The 12,596-nt window shown below is 40.5% G+C and overlaps 1 protein-coding gene across 6 annotated transcripts in view; it reads left to right on the forward strand.

Annotated features, from left to right (window-relative positions):
• Positions 1 to 8: 8 nt before the first annotated feature.
• Positions 9 to 12,596, forward strand: part of FBXO25 (F-box protein 25) — a 70,749-nt gene continuing 58,161 nt past the window's right edge. For 3 of the 6 annotated variants that reach the window (XM_032271066.1, XM_032271071.1, XM_032271070.1), the window contains exons 1-2: positions 128 to 241; positions 6,428 to 6,568. In XM_032271066.1, coding sequence (XP_032126957.1) covers positions 6,435 to 6,568 — 134 coding nt within the window. In that variant the 5' untranslated portion in view covers positions 128 to 241; positions 6,428 to 6,434. Of the gene's footprint in view, positions 299 to 332; positions 356 to 6,427; positions 6,569 to 12,596 lie in introns of those variants that run through there. The other 3 variants (XM_032271067.1, XM_032271072.1, XM_032271069.1) reach the window with 2 other exon arrangements.

The raw sequence follows: 12,596 nt of genomic DNA on the forward strand, positions 1-12,596 counted from the left end.
CACTCGAGATTCGCGCGGATAGAGAGGCGGTGCCTACTACGCAGGCGCTCGCTGCGAGCGTCAGGACCCTGCCGCAACACTGCCACGCGAATCCACGCTGGCCAATCAGCGGGGCCAGGGGCGGGGCTTCCCTGCCGCGCGCGGGGAGGTGGCGGCCCACTTCCGGCAATAATCGCCGCGTCGCCGTCAGGTGCGGGCCCAGGTCGCCGTCAGGTGGGGGCCCAGGCCACCGGCGCGCCAGGTGGGCACTGGGGGCCGCGGGCGCGTCAGGTGAAGACGGGGACCGCAGGCACGCTAGGTAGGTACAGGCTGCCGCGGGCGCGTCAGGTGGGGACGGGGTCGGCGGGAACGTCAGGTGAAGTCTGGGGGCCGCGGGAGCGTCTGCTGGGGACTGCGAGCCTTCGGCGCGTCAGGTGGGGACGGGGGGGCTGCAGGCGGGTGTAGAGGGTCTGGGAGCCGCGGGCGAGTCAGGTGGGCACAGGGGCCGCCCATAGGTGCACCGCGTCTCCTCAGCCGCCGCCTCTGCCCACCCTCTGCGACCTCTTCCCGCCGCCACCTTCCTGGGCCCTCTGGCACGCCCGAGCGTGTGTCCGCCTTGCTGGACGAGGTATTCGGGGACTCCTCCTGCCCGCGTTTGCTCTCTGGCCCGGCCCTTGCGTCTTCGCCGGTGGAAGCCTGCCCGGGTGTGACCCCGCGTTTCTCCGGGCCTCTCTGCCCCATCTGCTGGCTACCTTCTTACTCTCTTTCCCTTCTCCTGGTCTGTGGCTCTGACTCTGACTTCTCCTTCCCATGCTTATTTTTCTTGCAGCAGACACTTAGGAATTTTGCATCCTTCCCTCACAGTAAGCTCAGTTTGACCTTTTTTCTCAGGTTCCATCTCTATCCTTGGGCCTATTCAAACTCATTTTGAAAACAGAATCTGGAGAACCATTTCTTCCCTTATAAAGCTGTCTCTTGCCGCCTCCAAATCCTTACGGTCAGGTCCTAATCAGAAAAAACGTTTACTCTTTCATATTCTGTTTTCTCCTCATCTTTACATGTTTTTCTTTTCCATGAGGAATCTGTGATTTTCTCAGTCCTTCTTTGAGTAAATCTTATTTCTGACTCTTGGCCCTCAGTTTGCCGTTTTTTGCTGTCCTTCCTGGATCAAATTTGTCCACACTTAAGAGCAAAACAAATCCATTTAAAAATGGATTGGAATTTTCTTTCCTGTCTTGTTTTCCTTGTCTTAGTGCCTTTATATTTAGGTCCATCATTACTTGAGATCATATTAACGATATGTAATAGACGGTAAAAATGTTAAAAAAAAAAAAAGATTATAATTAAATGGCACCTGTTTTAATAGAGTTTTCAGGAACTGTTATTTTAAATATGTAGTGGTCAGGAGCATGAATCCTGGAGTGAGACTCCATCATTTTGAATCCCAGCTCCACTAAACTCTTTGCCTCAGTGTCTTCATCTGTAAAATAGATAATTAAACTTATAAACAATAATAATGTTTTCTACCTTTGAGGACACTGTGAGGATTAAATGAGACAATATATGTAGATTGTTTAGAGTAATGCCTAGACTATAGTAAGCTCTAATAAATGTTTGCCATTATCATTGTTAAGAAAGAATATCCTTGTTGAAGGAAAGACCTTTTTTTGTTCTGATTCTCTCATGCAGAAAGTTTCCACCAGCAGGTGAACTTCATGAAATCCTTTTCTACTGAAGTACCCCACCCACATGTCCTACCACTTCAAATGGAAATTAAGGGGAAATTTAAAATAGTTCATCATTGTAGGCTCTCTGAAATAAGTTGGCATAAAGTCTGCTTAAAATTTGCAAATTATACAAGCTATACCCTCTGAGTGCTTGCTCTTAAAAATTTACCAATTTTCGGGAGTAATTTCTAGTTTTTTTGTATTTGCAAAGTCCCAGAACAAAGATAATTTTAATTGCAATAAGTGTATACAGCTCTAGCAATTCACGTTTTTTTTTTTAGCTGAACAAATAAATTCCCATTAAAAGCAGTGGTTCTTCATCATTCTATACAACTTTAGTAATATTGTTTACTGATCTACAAACTCAGATGCCTCAGATTGGGAGTATTTTTGAAAACTTGAGATCCAGACCCCAGACCTTTTAAATGAAAACTTGTCTTTCTTTTGTTATTATTTTTCAATAAATATTAATCCAGAGTTTGTGCTTTAGTTCATGAACTGTATAGATTATGCTTTAAGATAAAACTTCATTGTGATTCAAAGAGCATGCCATGACAAATCTCTGAAGTACACACATCTTCAGAGAAACAAATCTTTTCCTCGGTGTTGAAAATAAAACCCTTGGGCGTGGACTATTTTTTATTTGCATGGTTCATTAGCTGCATCTCATTCCTTTCAGCTCTTACAGAATTAAACTTAACAGCTAAGAAATTCAGACCAAACTATTCATTTCTCACTGAGTTACTAAAATGACTTATCTGTAGAGTTTAGGTAGATGTAAAACAATTGGTTATATTAATGGAAACACCAGACAGGCTTTTTATGTAAATGTTTTTTTTTTTTTTGAGACGGAGTTTCACTCATGTTACCCAGGCTGGAGTGCAATGGTGCGATCTCGGCTCACCGCAACCTCCGCCTCCTGGGTTCAGGCAATTCTCCTGCCTCAGCCTCCTGAGTAGCTGGGATTACAGGCACGCACCACCATGCCCAGCTAATTTTTTTTTTTTGTATTTTTTTAGTAGAGACGGGGTTTCACCGTGCTGACCAGGATGGTCTCGATCTCTTGACCTCGTGATCCACCCGCCTCGGCCTCCCAAAGTGCTGGGATTACAGGCTTGAGCCACCGCGCCCGGCCTTATGTAAATGTTAAGGGGATTGTTTGTGAAACTAGAAGGTAAGTGTATTAAATGATGAGTGGGCTTAGTGTCTAAATAGATAAGTACAATGTTTGTGTCTCATCAAGTTTTAAAATATTTTGTTAGCTGAGGAAACCAGGGTGTACGTTGGACAGTCATCTAGTTAACGTTCTGTTGGCAAAATGTTTGTTGCCTAGTTGTTTTTTTTCTGTCTCCATGTTTTTCATTTGATCTATCCTACAAGCCCTAGAAAGTTATTATTCCAAAACAACACTGCTTGCACTCATCTATTGCTGAAAAACTTTTGATTACTTACAGAATAAAGTCTAAACGCCTTTGATATTCTTCTATAATCTGGCTTCTAGTCACTTTTCCAGCTTATGGACCAATCCTCCCGTAAACTTACTCCATTTCATCCAACCTTTTCTGCTTATTTTTCTCAAATTGCCACATACTTTTTGACCTTTATACTGATTCACCCACCATTCCTGTGATTGATATTTTTTGCCCATGCCTCTCCATTCATTTAAGATCTAACCATGTGTTAAGACCTAACCATGTGTTAGGGCCAAGATCAAGTCCTAGTTTCTCCTCAGAGCTTTCCCAGCTGATTTGTTTTCTGCTCAAATTTATTTTGGTTATTCTCTCTTTACAAGTTACAAAACTGTACCTATGTATATATGTATGTATACATGCACATACACATATCTACACGTAACATACTTTATTATATTACATATGTATAGAATTTGTGTGTGTGTGTGTTGCTGCTGTTCTTTTTTAGTTCCTTAGCTAAATCACACACTCTTGAGGGCAGGAACACCTAGCATAATAACATTTAGTTGGTGCTCAAATGTTTATTATTGAAGTAATCCTGTATTTGGTTTGTTAGCAATATTTTTCAGGATTATCCACTTGATCTTTTTTAAAACATAAATTTCTGAATTCACAGTTTCAGGTTGATATTGAGAGATAATTTGACAGTTATCAGAGATGTTCCTAGCAGGTATTTTTCAGTTGTATGTGTTTTATGAGACTCAAGGTGCCACTTCAAACGGTCATCTGCTACTTCATGGCCTCTGCCACCTTTGGTGGGAATGTTCTTGAAGATCATAAAATCAGCTGTATGCTATTAGAGACAGTCTTAGATAACTCTAGATTTACTGAACATGGGCAGTGAGTTTTGCATTTCAGGATGTTCAGTAGTTGTGAAGCAGGCCTGTGAGACAAGGTTTATCAAAATCGTGCTGAAATTTAAGGAATATTTAAAGTATTTTCTAAAGCAAGAATTTAATCATTATGTGACTGAAAAAGATATGTTCTGACTCTAAGTCAATTTAGCAAGGTTTTCAGATTCTCTTTATGTAAAGATTACTTCATTATGCATTTCCTACACCATCAGGAATTAAGCATCTGTGGTTGATCCAGGAACATTGTTGAAGTCAGTGTAATTTCCTTACTTTTTTTTTTTGTCTCTTCTATGATTGTGTAAGTGCCCATTTAATAGCTTTATTTTTGTTAATTATACTAAATATAGTTGGGAGGCGGTATTTGGAGATGTTAATCTCTCATTTATTCCCCATGATGTAAATATTTTACATTATTTTCTATAATAAAAATATTCTACATTATGAAATACTCTTTTCAGTCTGTTTTGGGCATGAAATTAGAGTAACACGTTACAGAAACCACTCTTGCTTGAGTAATTCAGCTACCTTTCTGTAGCTAAATTCAATGTATATTTTCAACTCTTGCCATGCTTGGCTTTTTTATAGCATTTTCGTCTTTGTTGGTTATTACTTTCTTGAAATACATGTTTCTCCTGACTTCCTATTTCTCCCTCTCCCTCTTTGGCACTTCCTTTTCACTTTTCCTTCTTGGCTCATTTTCATCTGCTGGTCCCTTAAATGGTGATGTTTCTTAGGGTTTTTTTCTTGGTTCTCTTGATTTCCCTCTCTACATATTCTGTTACATTATTTGTGTGGTTTTGATTAGTATCTAAATGCTCATGAATTTTCTTTCTTTCCCTCCAGCCTAACACTGTTCTGAACCATGGATCTATATATATATTTATTCATGCAGTAAATATTTATTGAGCTCCTGTTATATTCCTGGCATTGTTCAAGGTAATAGAATACAGAGCTGAACAAGGCATAGCATTCTCTTGGAGGAAAACATGATAAACACACTGATCATTTCAGACAGCCCTTACAGCTATGAAGGCACTAGATAATGGCGCAGACTGGTGGGGTGGGGTTGAGCGGCAGAAGGGCGCTGTTTGGACGGGGCCTTTGTGGGATGTGACATTTTTGAGTCAGCAATGTGAACATCTGAGACAGTTCTTAGCCTCATGCATAGTCTCACTGTGCATGAGAATCACCTATGGACCTTTAAAAACTACTTAAACTTACTTTTCACTCCCAGACATTCATATTTAACTGAACTAAGATGGGACTAAGCACTTGCATTTTTAAAAAGCTTCCTGTGATGTTAATGCGCAGCAGTAGTTGAAAACCACTGATCAAGAGGAACAGAAATCAGGTTAATGGGAAGAACTGGAAGAACTAGCATTCCAGGTCTCTCATCAAATTGTGAACTTTGTGAAGTTGAAGTTAATCATGTAGTTGCATCATTTTTTAAGTCATAATTTTTGTACCTGGAGTCTAGTATTTCAAACTGAACAGGCATGTCCAAAGCTGAAATTAACATTCCTTATCTCTCCTCTCCTGATAAACCCTGCTGTTCCTTCTATGTGCATTATCCCAGAACTAGGGACTACAAAACCAAATCTAGATAACTTCCTTGATTTCCTCCTCACGTTTCCAGCCAGTCTTCCCGTGCTGTTTGACTCTTTCTCCTAAATGTTTCTGCAGTCTCTGCTTTTCTGTTTCTTTTGCCCCTTCACACTCTCGCCCTTTAAAGGCCAACATTCAGAAGCCTCCAGTCCTAACTCCTTTCTTCCAGGTGACCCTCATCCCATCCGTTCTCCCAGTGTGATACACAGTTCTTTGTAAACCACAAATCTAATTGAGTCATTTACCAGCTTACATCCCTTGTTTGACCCCTCATTTCCCTCAGAATAACGTCCAGCTCCTCTGACCTGATCTGGCCTTAAATGACTTGTCCATCCTTAATTCTGGCCCACTCCTTCTCATCTGTTCTAAGCTTCTACCAAATTGAACTACTTAGAGTTGCGGAACATGAATACATTTCATTTTTGGTTTCTAGTAACTTCTGGCAAAGACAGAATACTTGTTTGGGATAATATTCCCTATTCCACACTCCCTGACTCCTGCTTGTTTTTCAGGTATGAGCTTGGATGTCACCTCTGGCAAACCTTTCATGACATATGCAGTACTGGGCCAGTAATACCACCTGTACTTACTCCACTTTATCACTGTAGTACAACCAAAGTACTATGTTATTGTTGCTATTTATCACTAATGTCCAGCCAACATTGAAGTAATGAGCAGACTTTCACGTGTTAAGAACTTTAATATTTAAAATTAAAGGATAAATGTTCTAAGTGAAAAGAAACTTTTATGAATTATATATGCTTTTTAACATAAATTAACTTTTTAATAGGAGAACTATGCCATTTTTGGGTCAGGACTGGAGATCTCCTGGATGGAGTTGGATTAAAACAGAAGATGGCTGGAAGAGATGTGAATCCTGTAGTCAGAAACTTGAAAGAGAGAATAACCATTGTAACATCAGTCACAGCATGTAAGTTACAGCTGAGCAGAACCATGTCATTTGCCAGTTTAGCATATATGGCCTTATCTATTTTTCACGTACCTGCAAAGCTCCATAATTTTTGAGACTTGCCCACCCAGAAGGCTGGTGTGAAGAAACTATTTATTCAGCTGAAAAATGAGGCTAGGAGATTGCCTATTTTCCATACATAGATGCTTTTTTCTTTTTTTTAATTTAAAACATTCAATCCTCACAGTAATCTGAGAGAGAGGTATTATTATTAACCCCACATTATAGCTGAGGAGCCTGAAAAAATTAAAATACACAGGTTTGGTGGCATATGGCAGAGATGTAGTCATAGTGGCTTATACAAAACAAATCAGATCTTTTCCCTTGAAAGCCTGAGTTGGCATGATGAGTTTCCTCGTAACCTTGTCAAGGGGCCAAGCACAGTCTGTCTTGTTGCTCTGCCATCCTGAGAGTGTAGCCTCATCTGCGTGGCCCAAAAGGGTGTATTAGCTGCCACATTTGCGCTCCAGGCTGAAGGGTAGGTGGGGTTGGTGAGACACAACCTGTGCTTCAGTGGCAAAGCCCAAAAGTTAAAATGTGTCACATTGCCCACACCTTGTTGACTAGAGCACTAGTGCAAGGGAGGCTGAGGGTTAGCCAAAATGTGTCTAGATAAAAACCAGAGACTACATGAGCACAGAAGCAGGAAAGGTGGCTATCGTATGATGACTGCAGTGTCTACCACAGTGGTGTTTGAGAATTTGGAGGGCTAGGAAGGTCTTGAGGTAGCCTCCTCTGGAATGTCATGGGTCTAGTCATTTATTGTATATTATTTTACATTTGTGTAATTACCAACTGTGTGTTTGATGGGCCATATGTTTTTCTGACAGAAGTGTAGTAACTTTAGACCAGAGACATTTTTGCTGTCTTTGAAGCAGAAATTAATTTTCTATTTTTAGTTATAGTGAGGATAACTCAATAATTGTTAAACTTATTTATAGTGAGGATAACTCAGTAATTGTTAAACTTATATTGTGGCAGTTCTTTGCCACATTTATTTAATGTTGATAGCTGTAAAACGTATTTAAGGCTTATAATTATGCTTTGGTATTGCATAATGTTATACATTATGAATTTTCCAGTTCATTATTATAATTTTTATAGCAAATATTTTACATTTAAAGATGGTTGGCCATATCTAGAAATGTTAGGTGTCTCACATATACTCCCATTCGTCACTATTAAATGTGGATTTTAGGATAGGGAAATATATTACAGTTTTAAAAAGCTGTAATGCTTGAAGTACGGTGTTACTGCTGCATCTGCCGTAAGGAATTTATGTGAATTTGGTTTTTCTTTCTCATGTATTCTTTTTCACATCATCTCAAACACATTTTAAATGTCTGAGAATTATTGTTTTTTCTCTGCACACATAGAATTAGAGAATACGGTCAAAATTTTTTTTCTGTGCATAGCTCCCTGTCTGTCTTTCCCCTTCTCCCAAACTTACCTACACATCCACCCCTTTGAACCAGTGGCTGCTAATACAAGCATCCCTGCATAAAACGGTTTTATATGGGCAACTCTGGCTATCCCCTGTGGAGCACAGTGAGTCAGAACTAGTCAGCACCACCCTTTACCCCACCTAGTTGCTTTGCAGTACTGGGACCCTGTCTTTCCTACTCTGCTATTTTGTTCATCTTCCTTTGACTTTTGTCCGTTCCTGCCAAAATGCAAATTCAAACCTGTGGTAGAGGCTGTTGGTGACCTGAAACAGCAGCAGATGTTTAATATATCCTTTCTCTGGAAGGAAAAGCCATTAACTTTGAACCTAAAATTGATTTTAAAAAGATGAGACAGTATATAACCACCATTTTAAATCACTATATAAATGGCCTTCTCTTTTTGCCACATGTCTTTGAGAAACATAATACTCACAATTCTTTGATTTAAGGTGGGCTTTCTAAACTTAGAAAAAGAACTGTAGTAAAAATAATTTAGATAATCAAGATTCTACATAGCTTTGTTAATTTTCTTTTTTGTGAATGTGCATGAAAACAGAAGGCCTTTAGTATCCTTCTGCTTACTTTTCAACTCTTTTTAGTATTAAAAGTTTAGAGAACATAGATAAGAAATTAAGCAGTTTTTTCTGGGGGCAGCCCGCCAGTTCATACTCTGAATCCTTGATTAAGCTGCCCTTTCAAGCAACATTTATGATATTGCTGAAGTTTAAGCATAGTTTGATGGGCAGAGAATTCATCTTGAACCCTACCTTAGGAAGCCTTTTATTAGGCTGTTGATTCAGAATAGAAGGTAGTTTGGCTGGGGTCCAGATTGAACAGAGGACAGCTAGCTGAGGGTTTCAGTAGATAGGTGAGAAATGTTGAGTGCTGCCTATGGTGATGTCTGTACAGCTGGTCAGAGGGTCAGGATCAGTAAAAGAGTGAGTGACAGATTGAGTGGACAAGCCAAAAGAGTGGCCCTGAGAAGGACTCTGAGGGTTCAGCTGGGGAAATGGTGTTAAGTAAATAATCTGGCTGGGTCTTCTCTCCGGCATAGTGTTGCTGCCACTCAGTTTTATGTCCGATGACAGAAATTGTATGATTTCCATAAAAGAAATATATTGAAGAAGGGTGCCTACTACATATCTTTAAGAATTTCTAACTTTTTCCATCAGATTTTGGTGTTATTATGGGCACTTTAATTGCCTATGGTTATTTCAGTATAACTGTAGGCACTGTTGAGGATAGGTAAGAAGTTCCTCCTTGTGTTTTGTGAAGTTGGCATTTGACAACGGAGTATGTAGTCAGATGTAACACATTCAGCTCAGTCTTGACAGAGATGCTTCTGGGAACTTTCCTTTGCATTGAATTTACTAAATCTTTTTATTGCATTCTTTTTATACCTCATAAAACATAGTATTTTCTATCAAATTTGAATGTCTTAACATTTATTTTGGTAATTTGGTTCTCAGTGGGCTTAGCAATGGGGGCCATAATAAATTTAAGGCTCTACTAAAATTATCTTGAACTCTAATAGTTCCCAGGATATCCCAAGATAATGGAATTCTATAAAAAGCATTTTTAAATTGTACATCCCCCAAGGAAACAAGATAAAAGCTGCATTTTCGGTTCCCTTATAAGAATGTGAAAATTGTCTCTGGTTACCATGAGGGATAGAGAATTCAGGGGATCCTTCTGGCCCTTGAAATAAAAAGTCACCGTACCTATGTGAGGAGACATCCTGTATCCATTTATTTCAGTAAATATCCTTGTTAGCACATTGACATTTTCCCCTTAGGATCTTTAGAATATTGTTAGTTTTCAGCAAAAGTCCAGATGGCCTTCCTTATATTCTTTCATTTAGTGACTGGGAAGAAAAGGAAAATTAGTTTCAGTGTCAGACTCAGCACTAACTATTTTGAGCAGTATTTGTTGTTAGTGCTTCTTAAATAATGATTTTCGTCTATTGTAAACTCTTGTGTCTGACTTTAATATTATCTTTCCTCCAGATTTGTGGGTTTTGTTAATTATAAAGCAGCATATGCTCATTATGAATGAACAACAACAAAAAATTTATGCAGTCCTGAAGCATAGAACATGAAGAGTGAAGTTCCCCTTTTCTAGCTCAGATCCTGTTCTGCACAGTCACCTCCTGCATGGTCATGTTCACCAGATGTTAGAATCTGCAGAGAATCACAGTCATTTTCTGCACCCCAATCCCTGCTGTTGCCTGGTAGTTTCAGTGTCCACCTGTGGGACTTAGAGTCTCTGGCCTTGGTACTGTCCTCTTTGTTCCTAGGCTCTCCTTCCCTCCTCTTCTCTGTCTCAGCCACCCACTCCCATGGTCTAAAACCATGAATTCGGGCATCTCAGTCCTTAAGCATAATCTTTCCATCTTCCAGATTTCCTGACTACCACCTCAACTGTTTACTTATTTTTTTCTATCCTGTCAACCCTCTTTTTTTCATGTCTTCTTTTGTCCAGCTTATATTCCATGGTCCATTGTTTCACTAACACTTTTGCCAACACCCTAATGTCCATCCCAGTCTTTTTTTTTTAAAAACATACTCAAATGGCAGATTCCCAACCCTAAATGAACCAACATATGAGCAGCTAAGAAATGTAAGAAAGAAGATTGATACCAGAGAACACAGTGGGGACGTCACCCACTCACTCACTCTTTTTCTCCTGAATTCATTCTCCCATTGCTTGCTCCTCCTTGTTCACCCACTCATTTGTTTGCTCTTTTTACTTGCTCACTCATTTATTGTTTCACTCAGTCTACAAACTGATGTCTCTTGGTCATCTGCTGTGTGCCGGTGGGACCCCCACTGTGTTTGTTTGGTTGTCCTGCTCTAATGCTCTTTGTGTTACCAATATTTTAAACCTCCTTCACTCTACTCTGACTTCTGGCTCCCTACGCACCTCCTTCCCCTACTTTTCAAAATACCCACATCTCTGTTGCCCCGGGAAATCCCGAGCCATCAGACATTTTCTCAGAACCTTAAGTGGATTAAAATTTTCATCTTTGTTAACTTTATTCTGAATCTTTATTTTTTTCTAGAACTGAGATGCTCTGAACAGAGGCTCTTTTTTCATTAATTATCTCAGAGGGAACAGTAAGTGTATTGTCCTTTGCCTGTTGATTATCCCTAGGGGTAGAGTTGTAGGGATTTTTCCTACGTGAGTGGTAGGGGCTTTACTCTGCTCATGGTGGGAAGGACACAGCTTTCCCCACCCCTCCAGAAAGGATTTCCTTGGAAATGGAATGGTCCGAGGTTCTACCTCTACCCCTTTGTTGGGCAGATGAATTCTACCCAGGAGCCAGACTTAGAGATGTCTTTGGTCTTGTTATTACACATACTGTTACACCTGTTTAGTCCACAATGTATTAAGCATTTACTATGTGCTATGATGTCAGAATACAGCAATAAATGAAACATGAAAACCCAAGTCTGATGGAGCTTGCATTCTGGTAAAACAGACAGGCAATAGACAAGTTGAGTTCCATAATGTAGTGAGTGTGATCATGTGGGGGAGATAAGAAATGCTAAGGATGGGTGATGTTAGAGGAAGATCTACAGAGAGGGCCTCTAAGAAAGCATCTGTGGAAGGAAACCTTAGACAATGAGAGCACGATGAATGGATGTCTGAGGGCAGGGCCCCCCTGGCAGGGAAAGAAAAAGTGCAAAGGCCTCAAGGCAGGAGTATATCTGGCATATTCGGGGACAGCAGGGTTCTAGCATGCGTAAGGGGAGCCCAGAAGCAGGGCCAGTAGGAGACTAGAATGCAGCCTGACTGGGTCCCAGCTGTGAAGTACCTTTTGTCATAGTAAGGACTTGGGCTCTTCTGAGTGAAGTGGGGAGTCCGGGTTTTGAGCAGAGGAGTGATTTGGTCAGGCCTATGGTTTAATAGGAGTATTGTGGCTATTGTGTTAAAAATAGATTTCTTTTTTTTTTTCCCATTTATTTTATTGCATTTTAGGTTTTGGGGTACATGTGAAGAACATGCAAAATTGTTGCATAGGAACACACGTGGCAGTGTGATTTGCTGCCTTCCTCCCCATCACCTACATCTGGCATTTCTCCCCTTGCTATCTCTCCCCGGCTTCCCACCCCCCACCGTCCCTCCCCTATTTCCCCCCAGCTGACCCCAATGTGTAGTGCTCCCCTCCCTGTGTCCATGTGTTCTCATTGTTCAACACCCGCCTATGAGTGAGAACATGCAGTGTTTGATCTTCTGCTCTTCTGTCAGTTTGCTGAGAATGATGATTTCCAGGTTCATCCATGTCCCTACAAAGGACCCAAACTCATCGTTTTTGATGGCTGCATAATATTCCATGGTGTATATGTGCCACATTTTCCCTATCCAGTCTATCGTCGATGGGCATTTGGGTTGGTTCCAGGTCTTTGCTATTGTAAATAGTGCTGCAGTGAACATTCGTGTGCACGTGTCCTTATAGTAGAACGATTTGTTTCTAAGAGGCAGGACAAAGCAAGTGGACCAGTTCTTAAGAGGCCTGGGTTAACCCACATGGGAAATGATCA

This window comes from Sapajus apella, unplaced genomic scaffold (assembly GCF_009761245.1).
Source record: "Sapajus apella isolate SASKATOON/1434 unplaced genomic scaffold, GSC_monkey_1.0 scaffold223, whole genome shotgun sequence".
NCBI classification, from domain to species: Eukaryota; Metazoa; Chordata; class Mammalia; order Primates; family Cebidae; genus Sapajus; species Sapajus apella.